The 23,528-nt window shown below is 33.1% G+C and overlaps 1 protein-coding gene across 1 annotated transcript; it reads left to right on the top strand.

Annotated features, from left to right (window-relative positions):
* The first annotated feature begins 6,026 nt into the window (after positions 1 to 6,026).
* On the top strand, positions 6,027 to 23,274 carry LOC106118789 (guanylate cyclase 32E). Its single transcript, XM_013313536.1, has 7 exons — positions 6,027 to 6,176; positions 9,875 to 10,020; positions 11,522 to 11,633; positions 16,785 to 16,982; positions 18,608 to 18,725; positions 21,215 to 21,361; positions 23,198 to 23,274. The coding sequence occupies exons 1-7, from the start codon at positions 6,027 to 6,029 to the stop codon at positions 23,272 to 23,274; spliced, it is 948 nt and encodes a 315-aa protein (XP_013168990.1).
* The last annotated feature ends 254 nt before the right edge of the window (positions 23,275 to 23,528 follow it).

Below are 23,528 nucleotides of genomic sequence, written 5' to 3'. Positions count from 1 at the left end.
ACATAGGCTATCATTAAGTTTTTAATTCCGCGTGGACAGAGACGTGGGCGAAAGATATAAATGTTTGAGAAAATTCTCTAGTGTATATTCACCTTTAACATGTATGTTATTTAATAATCATTGGAATATCAAGTAAAGAAATATTAATTCATTTGCTGAAAAGATTGTCGTGTTAATTATAAAGGTTTTTGCAAACACTCGTTTAAATAAATACCAAAAATCAAGTTTGCGTAAATTTCGTATAACTTCTTTGACCATATTGTTGTAAACTTTGGAGGGTTTCGCGAAAGCTACTGCGTAGTTCATTATCATATCGATGCTGTATTTAATTAACATATACTTACTGTCAAAAAAATGTAGCAGTTTAAAATCGTAATATTTTTTTTTATATCATAAGGTGGCAAACGATCGAGCGGTCACCTGAAATCGCTGAAATAGCGAAGTGACCGTTGCACATAGACATACGCAATTGCATATGCGTTGCCTACCTTTAATCGACGGAGGAGAGGATGCACAGAAAGAAAAAACATTTTCCTTTCCATGCATCCTATAATTCGGAAAATCCACTTCCACCTCCCATCCGTTCCTTATAAGAAAAAGGGTAGGAGGGAAAGTGGACTAAATTGGGCCTCCGGGACGCACACTCATCAGACGAAACGCGGAATAGCTTCCACTTCACGTCTGTCTTCTGTGTGGTCGTGGTATTTCACCGGGCGCGCCGGGCCAAATCGTGCGAAGATGTTAAATCGGACTCTACCACTGTTAAATATCTTCTAAACTTTGAAGTAAAAAATATTTAATAGCTAATTTTTTAGGCATAATATTTTATAATTATTAATTATCTTTATTATGAAAAGATAAAATCAAGATATAGTAGTTTTCAATATAATCATGCCTTTGGAAGAAAGCTGATAAAACCCTTACTTCCTTATTTAATATTATAAATGCGAAAGTCATTCTGAACTGTCATGAAGAACTGACTTCAATGAAATTTGGTACACAGATGGTCTAGAGTCTCTGAAAGGACATAGGCTACTTTTTAACGCGAGAAAATAGTTGTAAGGGGTTGAAAATGGGGTGGAAATTTATATGGAATTATCATTTATAGAGTTAGAAACTTGGAAGTTAAAATGCTATCCTAAGACAATATTTTACGCGAACGAAGTAGGGGGTATAACTAGTCTATTACATTTCTTATGTATATTATTTAGGACGTATTACAATTTTAAAGCTGTACTACATATTTTGGTGGAAACTATACAATAAAGAGAGAATTAAATTAGACTTTCTAATATCGTTACTGAACTTAAGATTCGTATTACTAATTCATTCTTATTGAACGAATTGTTATTGACTAAACGATCGATTTGATTTGATCAGAATAATGTATTAATTTACTTACAAGTAAATTACAGTTAGTAAATGGCGAGAGAAACGGAATGGATAGTGAAATCCATTTAGGGCGTCTGAATTGTGTGTTTAATACATCTCAATCTACTTACGAAATTTTAGGACGCCCAAAATATCCTAAGCGATGCCGGGTCTGAGTAAAAATATCTTTTCATTTGAATGTTTACGTAAAATGGTCAAATATATTTTCTTAAAATAGGTAAGGCGTTTTTGATAAAATTATTTAGACAAAGATGCCATCTTTCGGCAGAATTACATCGTTTAGTTCAAACTGAAAATTTCTCAACACATTCCCAATAGAGGAAATACCTAACAGGAAATTAGATTATAGAAACTTTAGATCTCTGAACTGTGTAGAAAGAAGTTTAAGCTACAATCTTTTATGTTACATATTAAATCATATTAAAAAATCTCTTGACACATGAAAACTAAAAATGTAAGAAACCCTCTCAACTTTGCTCTAATGACGTGACAGTCAGTACGGTTTCTTTTGGTTAATTTGAAGGATGTCCACAAAGAATTTATGTTAATGTATTAAGCGTTGAGACGCAAAAGAGTTGGTCTTTATTAAAATCGAGGGGGCGCCATATTGTCGCTATCTTTATAGATATAAAAAAAAACAAGCACGGGTTCATTTATTAAAAACCAACGTATTAGTTGAATTTCACTTTAAGAAACTAGTAAATAATTTTATATACTTTCTATTTACTGTATATAAACTGTATCATTACTGACTTGATCCCCCATGATCGTCGTGATAATGATGATGAAGACGATGATGATGATCCATATGATACAAAAATCATCAATCACAGTCATCAAAATCTGTCCAGTAGGTGTAAATCCGGGAAGCATATGACCCACTGGCACTAAGTTTATTGCGTGATAAACATTGCATTGCATTTTTTTTACAAAAAAGTCCCGCGAAAACATGATATCCTATCATCGCTTCTTCAGTGACGTCATGCCGTAAATCTTACTCCCGTTTACTAAAGTTTCTGATATTTTACTCCACTAACCATTGGTTTCTGAGACCAAAACTCTTTATAAAACTTATCGTCATCCCTGTCATTATCTTTGACAAAAACAGAGATAGCGACATGTTTGAAACGGGGATTTTGGTCTCAAAAACCCACGGCAACTAACGTTTCTCGCCCTATTATATGTTTTTTTATATGTATATTTTTTTATAACGTAATAGTTTTGTGACCGCCAGGAGTTAAATAAATACCACACTGGTTCACTCCGAAAACGGGGAGCAATAGCAAGAGCATGTTTTTTAATAACAGTGTTGTTTATTCTAGTCATGATTCGCTTTTCGTTGTCCGTCGTAATCAAGCAATGCCAGTAGAGCGTGGGTTAAAACGTGAAGTGAAAATAACAACCCGTGCAATCTAAAATAGGTACAAAAACAATGTAAATAGAGATAAATTATATCCCTCTGTCGCTAGATTTGGGAGTCCACGGATCCAGGACCTAATTTATTTTCTATTAAAGGTAACAATAAAGTACACACACGATTCGCTACCTTAGAGCCCTTTAGGACTAGACGGTCACTGTCAGTCACAAAGCGGTTTTAGGGATAATCATAGTCAAAGCTATATTATGAAAATCAGTTTTTAAACTTAAGGTTGTCACGATAGTTGCGTTCAGCCGCCATGGTTGTTTGTAGCGCTACGCCCCGCTTAAAAAAGCGCGTAATTGCGTTTCCTCGTGGTTAGCGGCGGATGCAACCGCGTCAATCGGTTGGCTTCATCCGCTTTGAACGTTTGAAGGCTTACTTAGTCATTTAAATAACAAATTCTTTGTCTCTAATACATAATTAAGTTTCTTTTAATGCGAATAGTAAAAAACGTTGAACGTTTTTAATTTAAAAGTAAAAGCTTTTTACAATTACTTTTTAAAATTTTAATGATACCTTTAGGTAAACCATTTGTTTTTCTAGAGTTTTTACAAAATGACCGTGACAAAAGAATTTAATAAATTTAATAAAATTGGGTGATTCAATTGTTATAATATAAAATTAAGTTCTTAAATAGTTTATGTCCACTGCAGTGAAAAGACAGCAAAAATGACTAGAGATGGGACATAAATTAAATAAATATAGCTACTTTTAGACATAATTAATAAGAATCCGTTGGCGCGAATGACGTGCTTTCATTACCAAGTCAATCAGATTGATTAGTGAAGGGACATTAACGTTGTTATTTTAATAAGGCTAGTGTTGCGCCGATACACCAGCCAGTGTTGTTTCTTCCTAACACTAAATTCTTAAAATTACTTTTATAACTAAATAACAATAATCATGAGTATTAAAACACAATAAGTATAAAAACTTCAAGCTCTTATCGCTTGAGAAAATTTTATATCTATAAAATTCTTGTCTTACAATGTTATCATACTCCTCCGAAACAACTTATTGGTAAGTTTACGTAGGTTTTGCATATTACGTAGGTCTGAGAATCGGCTACACTATTTTTAGGGTTCCGTACCTCATAGGAAAAAAACGGAACCCTTATAAGATCACTTTGTTGTCCGTCCGTCCGTCTGTCAAGTTTTTGAGAAAAAGTCTCAAAAACGCGTGATGGTATCAAGCTGGAATTTATTTTAAAACCGCGCGGAAAGAGTCGCGGGCGACAGCTAGTAAATTTATAATAATAACGAACTTTCTTTCAAAGAAACATACGACAAACTAAAATTAACAACCTTTTTACAGTGTCTCTAATAAAAATTTAAATTTAATGCTTCTTGAAGAAAATTTCGTCATCTTTTGCTAAAATTGCATTTATCTTTTTCAACATAATTTATAGCTTTCTGTTCTCTCGGTATTCTGTAATGAAAATATTCTTCATGTCTAAAAGACTTCGGGATTGCACGAAATACTGAGAAATATTAAACTATTCGTATTTCTTAGTTCTTTAGTTCTTAAATACTTTTATCACCGTTCCGTGAATTACATTCAAGTGGACTAGACTGGACGGTAGAATTTTAATTAAAAAAAATCTATAAAATCCTACTCGAGGATTCGTTAGCTCTTAGACTACTCGAGTCTAAGAGCTATCGAATTTCTTTTGTATAGACACATTGTTGTTTTTTTATAAAAGAAATTAAAACATGAATTAACATCAAACATATCGTCATCCCTGTCATTACCTTTGACAAAACAGAGACACGTTTTCAACAATTTTGGTTTCAGAAACCCACGGTTAATTTCAATGTGTTCGTTAAATCATATTCCACTTAAATAGGTAAGGAATAAAATCTTCATGCATCATTTATCTCAATGACAGATTTGCTTGCCTATTAACGGATTCCATCAGTACTAAAATGGCAAAAATCAAATAAGCACAAAATACTTCCTCTTATAGCCTGTCCGTTTATACGGGTCAGTGTCATAATACATGTTCATGTATTCCATTGTGCACTTAGCTTAAAAGGTTTCAACAATTGAACTGTCGTTTTAAAAAGTGGGATTCCTTGCTTTTTAAAATTAATTCCTCCAGCAAAGTTATTCCGCAAACTTGTTAAAAGTTGTGCAGTATCCCAAGCCTATCAAGAATAGTCCGTGATCAACTTTTTTCTTGTCACAAACACAGAAGCTTGTAAACTAAGAGTTAACGGGTTAGTTGATAGCTTCTGCTATTATAATTTTTAGGGTTCCGTACCTCATAGGAAAAAAAAGAAGCCGTATGGGATCACTTTGTTATCCGCCCGTCTGTCTGTCAAGCCCCTTTTTCTCAAAAACGCGTGAAGGTATCAAGCTGAAATTTATTATATTTATTTAGCTTAGGTAACTATATACTGTGTATAGTACGAGTATAACACTATCTTACTAATATTATAAATGCGAATGCTTAAATGGATGGATGGATTTTTGAAGGTATCTCCAGAACGGCTGAACGGATCTCAATAAAATTAACATAAATAAAACATAGTCTGGAAGATCACATAGACTACTTTTTATTTTTTAATTTCGCTCAGACGGATTCGCGGACGATAGCTAGTCATTAAATGTAAAGAAATAATCGAAGTGACAAAAATTGCCAAAAGTTAGTAATTATAAACTATTTTTTACTTTTATCTACTTTATTTACGTAGCAAGTGTTTTTATTTTTATCAAGTGTTTAAACAAGATTTTTTTTATTTACGGAAAGGATCAACGTATTTAAATAAATAATTTTCCTCGACGTATTTCCATAATTTTATTTTTGTTTCAGATACGTTCGGGACGTAACATCGCTTCAACAAATATGAATTAAAACATAATGGAGATGTTAAAAGCATTTATATGTATGATAATATTAATAACAGACTGTATGTCTGTTAAATATATTTCTAACATAACGAAATATCAAATCGATGATGACGATATCGATAATAAAAATGTTACAAACATTGAAAATACAATCGAAGATCTTAATATCGATACCAATGTATCGAATGAAACAGTAATCGATAAAACAAAAGATACAAAAGAGGTTGTAAGTGATAATAAATGCGCAAATATCGATACAGATTTAAATGAACCAGTATTCGAAACACATAGTTTGAATTCGATTTATCTTAATAACATACATTCTAGTGTAACTGGAAATCTGATAGAAGATAACGTATCGATGGAAAGCATAGAAGCAGATGGTGTCAACTTATTTGATATTATTGGCGATGATTGCGGAAGTACTAAAATGTGTTCCACAACAAACAGTAATTGGACAACTGAAAATACAATAACTATTGGATTTCTAGGAGCTTACGGATATAGTCTGGTAAGTTTTAATTAAACCAACTTTGTATACATTTGAAGATTCAATAAGTCAACTGAAAACTAGCGCAGAGGCTTTTTAAACCATCTGCATACGCTGAGCTGACTCTTTATCACACTTTTCTTTTAATTGTTGTAGATCTTTGCTGTGTTTTTTCTCTTGTATCTACATATCTGTGTGGTTATAAATGAGTTTCTTTTCTCTTATAAAAGCTAAGGGTGTAAATACAGTCGTAGATGCTCCTATTCGATTATTGTGAACTATTTCTAGCACAAATTTAAAGCAAAAAAAAGAAATCAATCATGAAACATCCCTTCGATGTACCATTATGTAATGTGGGGTTCGAAGCACGGAAAGGTTCGAAGGAAATTCAATAATACGGTACAAGAAAAAAATAGCAATTTTCACTTAAATGCAAGTTGAATCGTGATACATGATGTCCATGGGCGTCGGATCAAATAATATTAGGCGATTCGTTGCTCGTTTGCCCCCTTCTCCTATATAAAAAAAAAAAAAACAGAACGAGCCAATAGACAAACTGTAAAGAACTGTTCATATATTTTAATTAATTTAGTATTGAAAAGTTCATCTATTTTTCTAAAATTAAGCTTAGAATTTACTCGTATATTCGTATTCGAACTCACAACCGCGTGTTGGGAAGTCAGTCTCCTTAACTATTAGGTCATGGGTGCTTAAAAATCAAATTTGAATCCCCTAGCTCACGTGTTCCAACATAGCTTCAAGCGATTAGTAGTTTAGGTAATGTTTTTAAACAAGTATGAAAAGTTGATATGCAAATTAGTTTTAGTCATCGTAAAGTTTTCGGTTAGTCTTTGCTAAACAAGTTTTACCTTTAACTATGTATATTACATTATGTTTAGATATTAAAACTTAAAGTCGCACTCAAAGTTAAATATCACTAAGGGACACCCTTAGCATAGAATCAGTAAAAGGAATATACTTTGAGAAATTGATGAAGTGTCTGGCCTAACAGCCTACAAAAGGGTGACCTCTTGTGTAATATGTTAGACCTGACTTGAATACCCACTGACGCTAAATGGACTCCCAAATGATAAATGACCAGAACACAGGAAACTACTCCTTATTCTATTCAAGAGATTCGCATTGAAATCGTGTTTTAAATCAGGAGGATGAAACGCGAGAAAATCACACCAATCTCTTGTATACGATAAATGATGAGACAGTTTCTTTTATTTACGTGGGATTTAAAAAAAGATTTTGTGTTTATAAGCATACAGGATGTCCCAAAAGGTTACGCACATAGGAAGGGGGATGATAGGGGTGGTCACAAGGGTCACCAGAAAAGTAAAATTAAAATTCCCCTCTGGGTAATAAAAAAATGAATGGCATTTTTTAAAAACTTAAAAATTTTACACCTTCTGGGGCAATTTTGTAACCGATGACCTACAAATATTGCTATATTTAAAAAAATGCTATTATGTTATCGTCAATAACCCTTTATCAATATGAAATAAAAAAAAACAATACAACTAACAAAGATTTTAAAGAAAATTAAAATTGCCCCAGAAGGTGTAAAATTTTTAAGTTTTAAAAAAATGCCATTTATTCTTTTTAATACCCAGAGGGGTATTTTTATTTAATTTTTCTGGTGACCTTGTGACCACCCCTATCATCCCCCTTCCTATGTACGTAACCTTTTGGGACACCCTATATAAAGAAGCTCTTACTAAGTATTTAATTGACTAAGACAGGGGTGGTGAATCTTTACGTATCAACGTGCGAGTTTTATAAAGAAATCTTATTAATATTATAAATGCGGATGAATGGATGGATATATGTTTGTTTGTAGGTAACAGAACTGCTGAACAAATCCCGTTATAATTTGACAAAGATGTAGAATGTATGGGAGAATACATAGGTTACTAATTAAGTTTTTTTAACCATCGCTAATATAATAAAGCTATATACGTGCCATTAAATAATTTTGATTATGTAACTATTAGAAACATTTCGTAGTCTAGGAATTATTAGTGTCGTTCCTCATGTTTGATACCTATGCATAATGAATTTTGTGAGAAGTACTGTGTACAAAATATTGTGCCGTATGCCATTGGTTTGTCATCCCTGTATTATAATAGAAGTTCAAGCTTCGAGCATCAAGCGTTCATTCTCTTTAATACTGAAGAAAAATAAACTGAAGTTACGCTTAGTACTTGTAACATTCTTGATACAATGAATTGAAGCGAAACAATTTAATGTTTACACAACTATCTTTAGCCTAGTACAGAAAGTCGACTTTGGTCTGAATTTGAAATTCATTTTGTATCGTCAATATTTGTTGAACATGATTTGATTTTGGAGTGTTTATCTTGTTATTGGTTTGGACAAAACCGTTGTACGATTGTTCACTAGTTGCGTTCTAAATTTTGCAGCGTTACCTAATATCGGACAATCCCCAAAGGTAAACTTTAGATAATATACATTGACTTTAAATGACGGGACGCGTTAAGCTAACTACGCCTGTCAAATAAAAACCTACAATAAGTTTTACACTTGCTTGATTGTGCTCGTTTGTGGAATTAGTGTGTTTTTCAATGAATATTTATTTATAAAGAAGTAATTTCAAAATTATATGAACATGAACGTGTCAACTTTCTCTCACTCACCGTAAAAAGATTAGAATTTATTAACTACCACAAGGGGCTATATGTCTAGTCCATTTCTAATTAGTCAAAGTTTCCCATACTTATGTACATTGTAACAAATAATGTACGTTAGTGTCCAGAGAGCTTTAAATTGCGAAAGCAAAGCGAATGTTAAACATTATATTGGAAATTCCTTTGTCTGCGGCGACTGTGCACTGCTCACCTACTTTCACGTTACACCACAAATAAACGTACAATGTTAATTTTCAAATATTACCAGCAACCAAATTACAATAGTACAAAACAATAAAATATTTAAAACATGCCGAGTTAAATGAACATAAATATAATGACGAATGAACATTTAATTTTTTCATTTTTTGAGCTGGAACTAATGTTTTTTGGGAATAATATTGTGCGTTATTAAGTATACATCATGTATATATATTACTGGCTACTTACTGGAAAATAAAGCTATATTTTATTTAAAAAAACCGAATGCAATTTAGCATCAACAATCGACTCATTTAACGCTCAATATGACCATACAGAAATAGAAGCTATCAACACGCTTGTGTTCGACCGATATGAAATTTCCAAGTCCATTAACCGAACTTGTATATCGTATATTGATTCCTAAGACTTCAAAATAATATGATGGGACGTAAGTAAACAAAGGAAAATTAATTAAACTAACCCTAATCTTCACATCAACGTTGTCGTAATTATAACAAGGACATAACAACACGCGGCGCTGCAACATATCTTTGTAGACAAAAGACAAGAATATAAACCTAGCTTAAAGATTAATGCATTCTTAATGATGTAAACGCAAATTAAAACATTATATTTGCCAAGCTTTGATACAATAATTTTTGTACACCATTTTAACTTAAATTTAGCTGCTTGAAATATGTTCTTAGATCTGTTTCTGTGTGCACACTACAATTTTCATGCAATAAAATCATCTGTAGTATACATATATTGACCCAATTATCATCATCTTCTCACATTAACCTCACGTATTCATAACTGTTGCGTAACGTAATTGTAGACATATTAACATTGGTGCAGACTGTTCTGGGCGCGCTGCCGCTGGCCGTAGCGGGCATCAACCGCGAGCCCAGTCTGTTGCCAGGCCGCCGCCTACGCTTCGTGGCCGCCAACATCGGCCGCCCTAGACCACCGCTGCCGCTCCACAGGGATTCACTCTCGCTCAGGTTACTGTCAAATAGATAAGATAGTAAGATTAAAAAAACAATATCTTCCTAGTGATCTCAAATTAAAATGTTATCTAGATCCTTTTAGCTATCCTGAAGGTGGGGGGTGATAACACAATCCATCCAATCTTTCGCATTTATAATCTGAGTAAAATTGTGTTAGATATAAGTAGTTCTTATTGTTAGCCAATAGGAATAGCACACGCGATTCTATATAAGTTGAAATTGGGCCATAGAGAATTATTTTCCTGTACAAATGATACAATTTCAAATTTCATCTAGTCTTTGGTTCTCAAATATAATTCTAATGTTTCATGTAACGTTACTTATGACAAACGTAATGAAGATCTAATTAGATTCATATTAATTTTCTGCGACACTTCTTATAAATACACATCTAATGATAACGTAAATGAATATGGTAATTAAATAACGTCACATTCCAAAAAAAGTGTCGTCCATAATCAGTCCATAATACATGCGTTTAAACGCGTGGTAAGTGTTGACATAATTGACAAAGTTATTTCTCCTGACCCGTGAAGATCAACGGAGACCGCCCACTCAGGCTCACTCAGGCTCGCGTTACCAAAGCGATGGAAGATTTAATTTCTACGACGTCTATTATGTAAATTAAATATTCGTTTTAAAATCAAATTCCACTTCTTACGATACGATTTAAATGATTTTGACACTATTATAAATTTCTGAATATAACACAATAATCTTTGTTGTCGAGATAAAAATGGAAACGACTATTTTTATTGAATGCAACTAGAGCTTGTTCTGTTGTCTGTGTTCAGTAAAGCATCGCTATACTAAATTTGAATATGCACATTGGCAATACGAAAAACCCAGTATATTGCATTTTTAGTACGGTATTTTGACAATCGTATTCGGGACTATTTGATGATTGAATCAGTCACAAAATCTTACTACTTACTAATATTATTAATGCGAAAGTTTAGACGGATAAATGTTTGTTAGAAGGGTTCAACGGATCTTGGTTAACTTTGGTACAAATGTAGAACATAGTTTGAAAGAACACGTAGGCTACTAATTAAGTTTTTTTTTTAATTCTCGGCGAAGGACTCGCGGGCGACGTCTAGTATAAATATATACCATTTTAATTGTAGTTTTTGAGGTTATCCGCGACATTACATTACTTGAGTTTAATTCTCTCTTGTAGATAGTTAGGTTACATCGTCTGTAGGCGTATTTACTCGGAGACTCGTGCGAATAATTGCTCAGGCGATAGTATTAGAATAAATGTTGAGGTTTAATTTGTGTTTACTTACAGTCGAGGATTTTATCACGCAACGACTTAGACTGCCATGTTGTTTATGATTTTTTTTTTAATGTGAATGATGACAAATGTTTCGATATTTATCAACGCAGTGGAAACACAGAAAAGGTTGAAAACTTATCACTAGCAAGATGCAAATAGTGACAATTAGCTATTCGATCGCAAGAAGCAATTTTACTTAATTCTTTGTCTATACAGGGTGATGACGCAAATGCGTGATCTCGGTGTGGTGGCGTTCTTCGGCCTCGACGGCACGTGTCTAACTGAGGCGAAGCTTGCCGCCGCTTGGAACCTTCCTCTCATATCGCATGTAAGTAATCTCGACGTCGACCTACGCGTATGCATTTCATCAAATATAAGAAAACATTACGCAGTAGTATATCGGAGATTCAATTTTCTATATATCTTCAGATGAGATGAATATTAAACTAGAGTTGTCATAAAAAATATTCTTTATACGTCTTTCTTTGGTTTTATAAGCCAAGCTAGTTCTGTAATATTAAGTTTTGCATTTTATATTTATTTACTCATCAAGATATTTTTTATGATTAAAATATTTATGCTTTAAAAACTAGAACACCCTGTACACATAGTTGATAAACCTATTCAATATACGCCGAATAAAAACTTACTGCTATTAGATTCCAGATTCAAGTGTGACGTAGAAATACGATTTGTATAATCTAAAATTTCTTTTCAATGTATTTTTTGCTGTTGGATGAAAATAAAATATTTCTCCAACAAAGTATTTTATACGCCATTGAATATTCAAAAAATAAATGTCCAGGGAGCTTTTCTCACGATTTTTTCCTTAATCAATATAAATTTTGTACTATTGACAATCGAAACATCGCAAAAAAAATCAATACAAGTGTATTATCATTGCAAATTTTATAACATTCAAAATTATTTAAAGGCTCAATGAAATATGTAAATATTATTATGTGGCGACTATAAATCTCATGTGGCAACTTCAATAAAGCAATCTGTAGGACATTCACACGAAATAGGGTAATGACATAAGGGATACAAAATAATTGATTTGGGTTTTAAATTGTCATTGTTATAATGCACAAAGGCTTTTAACTATTACTAATTATATGTAGAAAGCGCCAATAGCCTAATGGTTAAGGGTACGGATTCCGATCACGAAGTCGGGAGTTCGAATCACGCCATTCGACTATTGTTGTAAACCATATCCTAACACAACCCTAGCGCTCAGTTGGAATGGTACAAGAAATATTAGTAAATAAAAAGAAATCTACTAATATTAAAAAAAAAACTTGTGCAAAGTTAAAATAAATTTCAGCTTAATACCTTCACGCGTTTTTGAGAAAAAGGGTCTTAACTGACGGACGGACGGACAACAAAGTGATCCTATAAGGGTTCCGTTTTTTCCTATGAAGTACGGAACCCTAAAAATAACCTTTTACTGAATGATAATCTCACTAATATTACAAACCTGCTGTCGTCCGCGACTCCGTCCGCACTGAATTAAAAAGAGATAATTAGTAGCCTATGTGTTTTTGCAGGCTATGTTCTACATCTATGCCAAATTTCAATCAGATCCATGCATACCTTCATCATTCATCTAAACATTCGCATTTATAACAGTTAGATGCAAATGTTTGGATGGATGGATGTTTGTTCGAAGGTATCTCCTGAACGGCTCAACTGATCTAGATTAAATTTGGCATAGATATAGAACGTAGTCTAGAAGAACACATATGCTACTAATTAATTTTTTTTTATTCCTCGCGGACGGTGTACTAGTTAATTACAATTTTTAAAGATTTGGAAGAGGTAACTTATATATAGAAGAAACATTAAGACAGCTATTATTTCGTTTCAGTAATATTCTGTAATTCACTAAAAGGAACTATTGAATAGCGATGTCGTTACACAATAATGAATCTTGACAAATGACTGAAGTAAAAGATTACGATCGAATAATTCTTTTAAGAAACTTGAAACAACCTTCATTTGTTAGGAAAATTAAATTAACTGTTAACAAAAAGGAAGAAACAAAATAATATGAAGAAATATTTTAACAAATAAAAATATAATTCTATAGTCAAATTTTAATTAAAATTAATATAATTAGCAGTAAAATACATAAATACACCTCTGTGAAAAATATTTGTGTAACGACTCGTTAATATAATTTAGAAATATAAATTGTTTTGATAAGCTGTCTAATTGTGTTCACATATTTTGATAACAATACCTTAGTATATTTATAGAACATGTTCCACGATGAAAATTTAACATTATATATCAAGATTCTTTGTCTTATTTACCAAAGATAAACTTCTTAAACACTTGCTATTAAAAAAGTTCTATCCTATAAAAAAACGGTAACAGAACAAATGAACAAGCTGATCTTTTAATTCGCTATAATAGCGAAGTGACTCCTACCTGTAGATATTTGTGAATTCAAATGCGCCACCTTTAATCGCTACAGAAGGGTGACATAAAAAAGAGTATCCACTTGCTAAGTGTCCTCTACTCCCATCCACCTCCCCTTCGCTTCCTTGCCTTCAGGTACGATTACACTACCACATTACTTAGTACACACATTGAATATATCTGTATAATTACGTGTGCCTCACCCTAAAATACGTACTAATGTATAGAGTACAGTCAGCTGCATAATTATGTATACACTTACAAAACTATAGAAACTTGTTTAGTTCTTCGGTTTCAAAAATAAACAAATGATACCATGTTCAGAAGAATATTGATGAAAGTGTGTATACATATTTTTAAGGCCCAATGCTTATACTAGTTTTAGAGGCTTTGTAAATGCATACATATTTATGCAGCTGACTGTACAAATATTAATGTCGGAATTTATGGCGTAGTCTTCGTTTAATCTTCCCTTTATAAGAAAAGGTAGAAAGGGAAAGAGGGAGATTTGGCCTCAGGTACGCATAATTTAGCTATAATTAATACAGCTTAGGATTGCGGTTATGTTTTCTAATGGAATTATCGTTAATTGGGTCTACGGTGATGCTGCTTAATATACATTTGTACATCATTTTCTCTTGTTATGTATTTGACTTAAATATACACTTTCATTTAAAGACACTTAGACGCAATAAATTCGTCAGTTACTTATGTAAACTTTGTCATCCCCACCAGGTGATATAAGGTAAGGTTTCGACTTAACCCCACCCCCCTCCTTCTATGTAAACCCACGAGTATGTATCGTATTGTTATCGTACTTTGTACGACGTAATGTAGAACTTTTTAAAAACATAATTAAAGGGATTTTGCCAGAGACTTCGTTTACATACAGCCTGTTACCCGGAGACAGTGTAACTTTTCAACAGTGAAAGAATATTTCAAACCGATTCAACAGATTCGGGGGCTATTCAATGAAAACCCTCAAATGTTTTTAATATTACTACAATAGCTGTAACCCGTGACTCCGGCCGCGCGTTATTAAAAAAACATAATTGCCTGTGTTCTTCTAGACTATGTTCTATAAGTATGCCAAATTTCACTGAGGTCCGTTAAGCCTTTCTGGAGATACCTTCAAACAAACATACATCCATCCAAACATTTGCATTTATAATATTAGTATGATAGTATGAAGTATATATATATTATTCGTTAAATTTACTTTGTGGGACAGAAATAAATGCCGGGATATCTTACTTTAACCCCCTTCTCCCTGGTGATCCGTGATTGTTTTCGGTACTCCTCTCCCTTCTTTCGAGCATCACGTAAGTAACTTAACTACTTAAACGTAAACTTATTTACTTCTTTTTTAGTATGATAAAACGTAAGAAGTAATACTTTGAAAGCTAAAAATTTATTTCATTCATTTGAACGTTACTGGACTTGTCTCTAGTATGACATAAACTCGACTCACAAAACTTATAGATTTTTTCAAGGTCAAATAACTTAACGTGAAAGTCGATAAGCGACTAACGCAAAAACTTCTCAAACTCGAAATTTAAACTCAAAGTCTACTAAACTTCTAGTCAATTTAAAAATAAATTATTACCTATCGTTGAAAAAAAAAATTAAAATCACACAACAAAAAAAAACATACAGATGAAGTCGTTACTTGTTTTTTTCATAATAATTCACTAGTAATTTAAGTATGCATGCAGTCTTATGCTATAAAGAAGAGTATGAGCCAAATTATTAATTTTTTTAAATTTTTGCCTGTGAAATGATTAAAAATCATAATTATGAATTACTACGTAAAAACTAAAGGGTGTCTTGGCATGTACTACGAGTGGTCACCGAGGGGAGGGAGGGAAAAACTAAAAAAGAGGTCACGTAGTGTGTGTATGTTCCCTTATGTATATATGTATGTTTAAAAATATGAATGAAAGTACATTGTTAGGTTAGGTACAACTACAAAATGCACAGGCCGGTATGCCCCCTCTCCGCTCGGATCCGAGTGGTAAGCACTGAATGTGTTAATATTTGACAAGTTAATCCAAAGTATTGTAACAATTGAAATAATATGGTTAGAATAATAATTGAATAATTGTTTTTTGGAACACAAAAAAAGTATGGAATGACTATGTGAAAGAGGACATGCGTAGGAAGGGGGTTGATTCTGATATGACGGCTGATAGAGATGTATGGAGGAGTAGTACGTACTGTGCTGACCTTCGATAGGGATAAGGGCAGATTGATGATGATGATGATGATTAATTGAACATTTTTATTAAACACCTTTTAGTTAAGTAGAGAGTTTAGTATAAGTTATTCAAGACTTAAGGAAACTTTCCTACGTAACACTGGTTAAGTTTACAAGTTAACAAATTGAATAATATATTATTGTTACTTAAATATAATATTGTAATCTCTCATTGAGTCAGTATCAAAATATTGTGTTGTGATTTATTTATACTTGACTTACAATCTACAGGCCCTGGGTTCGAATCCCGCGATGTACCAATATGTTTTTCGATTTCCGATTTACATGTGTATATTTATCCGACGTTCTTACGGTGAAGGAAAACATCGTGATGCAACCTACACATATCTGAGAAGAAATTCAAAGATATGTTTGAAGTCAACTAACCAGCACTTGGTCAGCGTGGTTGACTACGGCCTAATCACCCCTAACTTAGGGTAGGCTTCGAGCCCCTTGGTGGGCACGTATAGTGAGCTGATGATGATGATTTATTTTATAATACTTGTTTATTCAATTTTCATAAGGCAATACATCCTTATTGTTTATTGTTTTGTTTTTATTTTGATCAAATCAATTAATTAATAATATAAATATATTTAAATTACAAAATTATACAACAATTCGCAGATTAATCAAGATTAATTAAGCGTATGCATATAACAATGCCAACTTTTAATGTTATTGTATTCATTTGGTAAAGGTGATATAAATATGTTAACTATTTGCATAAAAAAACTTGTCAAGACTTTCCCATTCTCTGTAATAAATAACAAAGTGTAATGTTTTTTTGATTAGAAATGCCCTGAAGCTGATGTTTCACGGGAGGCGGGCGAGGCGGGCGGGCTGGGGGCTACATTCGCCCGCACGTTGCCGCCCGCACACAAAATCAGCAAATCCGTGGTGGCTCTACTGAAGGCCTTTGGATGGAACAAATTCGCGATAGTAGCCGGTGACGAAAGCACTGCAGCTGGACAACAGATGGATGCTATTAAAGTAACTATTGAACCTTTTAAATATACAGTTTAAAAGTTAATAAAGCCAAAATAAGCGTCAAAGCTTAAATCTTTGAACATCAGAAAGGATATGCAAATGATACCATCTTTTCCGCGAAAAAAAGGTAACCTTCCTGTCGTTCGGTTATCTATCTGTATAATCTGTCTATACATTTGTAGTCTTTTGGACTAAATTACAGTCGGTTTTTGGTAAATTGTTGGACGTCAAAGTATCACCAGTAGGTCAGCAACAACCATTGTGGAGTTTGTTATAAATTGTAGATGTAGTTATAACTTGTTAGTAAATGCCAACAAACCACAGACTAAACAATTTCAGTCCAAGTATTTTAAACTAAACAGAGAATCTTAGAATCTATTCTATATGGTAAAGAACAAAGTTTTGGGAAACTTACTTTAAAAAATCAATATTGAATGCAAATTGCATATTTTGATAAAGTTTTATAACGAACAATTTTATTAATATTTGCATTTCGTCTATTGTTAATTTAATTCCTTCTCGTAAAAAAAAACTTCAGTACATATTACCTGAGAAATTTAACACATGTTCAATGTCATTGTTATGAATAAAAATTACGATTTAACGAACTTTATTCGGAGGAAAAAGAGGAACTTTATTCAAAATCAATCATACTTATAATATGAAGCGTAGTTTAATTTGATGTTAATACAAACTTGACATTTATAATTATATAACCAAACTTGATGTAATTTATCTTTGTACAAGACAGCCTTTGTGCTCCGTCCTCTATTATTTTAATATTCTATAATACTGTTTGTTAATCATTATTGAAAGATGTTGAAAATAAGAAAATAAGAAGGATATAAAAGTTTAATACAATTAAATATAAGATTTTTAATTGCAGTCTTTGAAAGGTTAAGAATCAAATTGAAAATCATATGACACAATTAATATTTTACAATAGGCTTAAAATAGACAAAGAGAATAATATTTTTTACATCCATCCATTCACATAGCTCTTCATAGCTTTCAGTCGGTCATAGCTAGTTTATAAAGAGAGATCTTAAGTTACAAACATTTCTTTAAGCTTTAAAATAAACTTCATTTCATGTTCTTCAATATTAGTTATTTCCCACTTATCATCAGCTAATTATACGCTCCCACGGAGGCGCTCGGAGTCCACCCTTTGTTAGGGGTGACTAGGCCATAGTCAACCACGCTGGACAAGTGCGGGTTGGTTGACTTCACACATATCTTTAAATTTCTTCTCAGATATGTGCAGTTTGCATCACGGTGTTTTCCTTCACCGTAAGAACGTCGGATAAATGTACATATGTAAATCGAAAAACACGTTTGTATATGGCGGGATTCGAACCCAGGACCTGCAGATTGCAAGTCAAGTGCGTAAACCCCTGACCCACCGACGCTCTACCACTTTTTGCCCACTTACCCGTAACTAATACAAAAACAAACTTATCCCTAGAACCGTACCTGTTTCCAGGACAATAGCCCATGCGTACTAGACCGTAATCTGTCTCGGTTTCAAATATTATCTAATTTCCAAAGCAGAATTCAGAAGTTATGGTCATGCCAAATGTTCGCATTTATAATATGAGTGGGTTGTAAGATTTTTTATGTTGGCACAGGAACTGTCACAGAGCAATGGGCTTGTGATAACAGCTGAGCATCGCTTCACAGACTATCTACCGCACAAGTCCGAGCACATAAAGAGGATTGTTGACGACACGTACTTTAAGACACGAAGTAAGTACAAACTTTGTCTTTTTAAGACATTATATTAAATTTGTGGAAGGCATTGGGAAAGGTCTGTGCCCAGCAGTGAGCAGATAAAAGCTATTGATGATGATGATGATGATGATTAAATTTGATATTATGTGTTCCCTCGTACTATTCTTAGAAATAGTTTAACCAATTTGGATGCGATTTGTATTAATATAATGTTGTGTTAACATTAATATTGAACTGTTTCTTCAGATGAAAAGTTACGTTAGTTGAAATGAATTCAGAGATTTTGATTTGGTATGTAAGTTGACCTATGATTTGGTTAGTCATCTATATACTCGTATATATAAAAGAAAGTCGTGTTAGTTACACAATTTATAACTCAAGAACGGTTTTACTGATATGGCTGAAAATTGGTGAGGAGGTAGCTTAGAGACAGGAGACGGACATAGGATACTTTTTTTTTTATTTTTTTACAATTTTAGCCTTGACGAGCTGCTTTTTATTTGACTTACTAGTATTATAAATGCGAATGTTTAGATGGATGTGATGTGGATTGATGGGTGGGCTATACTAATTAAGTTTTTATATATCCACGCGGACGGAGTCGCGGGCAACAGCTAATTTAAAATAAAGTTTAGTTTATCGTATGTGTAATTTTATATAAATTTATTTTATAGGGCACCGTAATTATTCATTTTTCAACTTCTAAATGTATAAGATTACTCATTTAGTACATAATATAATAATTAATTTTGTTTAACCTATTTTTGTATGTAGAGTGTTTGACCGACTAATTCAAATAACGCATATATTCAAATTAACAACTTAAAGTTTGTTTTTCGCATGCCTCGTGGAAAACATCTACTAAACGGGGTACAAACTTCAAATGAATAATGTATTTATCTGCAGAAATGTTTGCAACTTGGCCATGTTTTAAATTAAGAAAGTTGTTTTAGCAGAGAAATTTTAAAACCAGTGTGAAATTTAAAAACACAAATTACGTAATTTAGATATCTTTGTATTTACTTTTATTTATCAAAAATCTTTCTTCAAGGTTCAAAATTTAAAAACATACAATATCGTCAAAAGATAGTTAAACTTATAACCTAATACCAAAAAAAAACAATAACAAAGTTTAATTGTACCATATAAGCTGATACGAAGGTCGTCGAAGTCGAGGGAGACCAAAGATGGATAGACGGCGTAAATAAGGACGCAAAAAAAGTGGGCATAGCAAATTGGAAGTCCGTGAGAGATAGACCCAGGTGGAAAAAGTTGCTGGACCAAGCCAAGGCCCACAAAGGGCTGTAGAGCTAGAAGAAGAATAAGAAGCTGATGCATTATTTAAAAAAATATATATTTAAAAAAAAAAAAATTACAATGTACATATTGAAAACGTGTCATATTATATGTATAGAGGCTTTAAGATAATCATGAATTAAATCCATCTTGAAACTATACATAATAAGTTATACGTTCGTTAATTCTAACCTCATAGTGACACGTGACTTAATTTACCAACCAAGATAATGTACTTATTCCCTTCTAAAGTGATTTTGTTCGCAACAAAAGCTCACAAAATCGATCATTGTATAACGAAGTATAATAAGCATTAGAAATATAATCAAACTTTCGTGAGACATTATACTAAACTGATATATAGACACGGCTAAACACTCACGTATATTCGTCGCTATAGTGAGCGACGGGCGAAATAATACCAGTACCACTCATCCTGATGAAGGGCCCCCGATGGGCTCGAAACTAGTCGGTGCCGCCACCGGACGAATATACGTCAGTGTTTAGCCGTGTTTATATATCAGTTTATTAGAAATATAGTCTAAATCAATACCAACCCGCACTTGGCCAATGTGGTTAACTATGGCCTAGTCACGCCTAACTTTGGGTAGGCTCCGAGCCCCTCAGTGGGGACGTATAGTGGGTTAAATTAATGGAAATAACAGATTGTATTGAAGCGTTTTACAGACTGACAACGCTATTAATTTCTATGGATTTATTGGAAAAGTTTGTGTTTGATTTCATTCCACGAAGTTGCTAAGTGGAAAAAGTGTCTAAGAAACGCTTTGTAGTGGATTTTGACTGACGTGACAATTATGTTAATATATACTATCGTCTTCACCATCATTTGCTTTGGCGAATCAGAGACTATATATATATTTATATTTGTCTCTGATGATGATGATATATATACACATTTTTATTCAAATGTTCAACTCACATAAACGAGAATCGTTGAGTTGCGGCTCAGTAAACTGGTAGCTCACGCCTTATCGCACATACTACAACTGTGAGCCGATGAGCCGCGAACTGGCTGGTAACTCGCAACTCGTAACGAAAATCATAACTTTATGCCAGTACAAATTGAGCTGAGCTGAGAACCGGTTCACTGACTCACACTTGTGAGCCTTAATCTGATCTGCAGGTCACAAATTTTAGTTGTATTACCCATGACTACTAATGTTGGTTATTTTTTGTCGTTTCTACAGTCTACGTGTTTCTTGGCGAGCACGTGGCGCTTGTGGAGTTTGTGAACGCGCTCAGAAGACGCGGTCTGCTGGACGCCGGAGAGTACGCGGTCATCGCGGTTGATGATGAAATATACGATCCTAATGCAACAGCTATCACGCATGCAGGTAATATTATCACGCCCGTAACACAGGTGGGTAAATAGATACCACCTTCAAGTAGCGTGGTCCCGTGACTCCTCTTTCCGATACATTCATACACCTAAGATTAGATGTTACGCGTTATATTATAAATATAACTTCATACATATCGTTAGTGACGTAGTATTTAAGCGCTTAAAAGAACCGTAATCTAAAAGGTCCAGGTTCGGTCCACGCCATGTACCAAAATGTTTTTCGATTTACGAGTATCATATGTAAATTTATCCGACGTCCTTACGGTGAAGGAAAATATAATACTTCAAGCAGCGAAATTGCGAAATATCAAAGATAAGTGTGACAAAGCTGTGAAGGAGCTTGGTTGAATCTATCTAATTGGCACCCCAAAATTGGGTAGGCTTTGAGTCCCTCGGTGGAGACGCATAAGCTGACGACAACATACAATGGAAGGATCCTCGTATGTCGGTAACATATAAGTCCCCAAATACTCTTTATTACAATATATCAAAATGTTATACATCGGAATCTGAGGAAGGACGTAACTGGGGCGTTAAAACGATACAAATAATTATTATAATGTTTATTATCCCCAAAAAAACTACCAAAACTGTAGATTAAGGACAATTCTAGCTAAATTATTAGAAGTTTTATGTGTTATATTTTAAAAAAACTCGATTTTTAATTTTCTCTTTTCTAAAACCTATTATGGATTGAGTCCTTTTAAATCAGAAATATAGACAAATAAAAATATTATTTTCATATAATTACATTGTAATTGTGTTAACTACAGACAATATTGACCTTTTTTATTTCTTTCCATTTGCAATAGACAATTTTATAACCTTATCTTAGGTTATGAGTGAGTTCAAGGTCACTCAAATAATAATAAAAGTCTTTATCTACTAGCGCTATTGAATCATGTGATGAGTATAATACAATGATACAATATTATGTCATGTCAATCTGTCATGTTACAAGTCAATTAACCATCTTATATAACATGAGGTAACAAACAAGCAAACTTACTCCTTACGTGTTACTAATATGCCAAAAGTTTCGATGGATGATGTTTGATATTGAATCTCAAGAACGGTTCAGCGTATCGCGATTAAATTTGGCACAAATGTACAGTAAAGAAGAACGCTTTGGTTATTTTTGAATGCGGAAATATTACAGTACCCGTGAGATACTTTTGTTAAAAATAAGGCTGCAATTACATCAGTCGATAAATTGGTCGTTATACAGCATGCTGGGAGACACGCGTACTAACTACTAAGTAACCATCGTGCGTTCAGCTGTCGAGTAAAATGCGTGGTAAGGTTAAGTAAGGACTATCGCCCAATGCATGCGAGGCCTAACGACTAATGAAATCGGTTCTCGCATACAAGAGCTATGGCATGCGTGAAAAAAAATCTCTCAATCACGTATGCGGTAACGACTAGTGAAACTACGCCTTTAGTGTTGCAGAGGCGTTGTCTAAAACAGACAGATTTAATATACCGAATTTTTTATAACTTAAATGAGATGTGTAACTGTGGGTTTCTAACTCTAAAATCTCTGTATAAAATATAATTCATCCCTTTCTTTCATCTTTGACAAAACAGAGATAACAATATCTCTTTTTTATTGTTATATTATTCAATTGTACAATTTTCTCTAACAATATCTATATCTCTGAAGAAAATAGAAAACTAATACCTGATATAAAATAAAATGGAATAAATATTTGCTCTCGCGATATCAGGAAATCATTCAATGACGCGACACAATGCTTATTCCTGTATCGCGAATCTGTATTGAGTTTTCTTTATGATATACTGTGTTAAAAATGTATATTTCTTTCAGGCATTTTTAAAGACATTGATAGTGATGACAGCATGTTTTATACATATGTTTATACAGTGGAAACACACAGAAAATGAATTGAATTAAATGAATTAAAGTTTATTAAATTGCAAGCGTTTTATAGCATATTTGCCAAAAACCTTTTACACTATTCAATCTGAGTCATCAATCAATAACTTAATTAACGTATAAAAATATTAATGATAAATAAATTAAATTATTAATGATTCAATTTAGTTAATCTAAAATGTTGATGAAATGACAGTTTTGATTTTGCTAATTAACAATAGACAACTGGAGTGTTTCTGTGTAATAAAACTATAGAGCTGTG

The sequence above is a fragment of the Papilio xuthus genome, unplaced genomic scaffold (genome assembly GCF_000836235.2).
Source record: "Papilio xuthus unplaced genomic scaffold, Pxut_1.1 DF827542.1, whole genome shotgun sequence".
NCBI lineage: Eukaryota > Metazoa > Arthropoda > Insecta > Lepidoptera > Papilionidae > Papilio > Papilio xuthus.
This window is presented reverse-complemented; position numbering and strand designations above follow the sequence as displayed.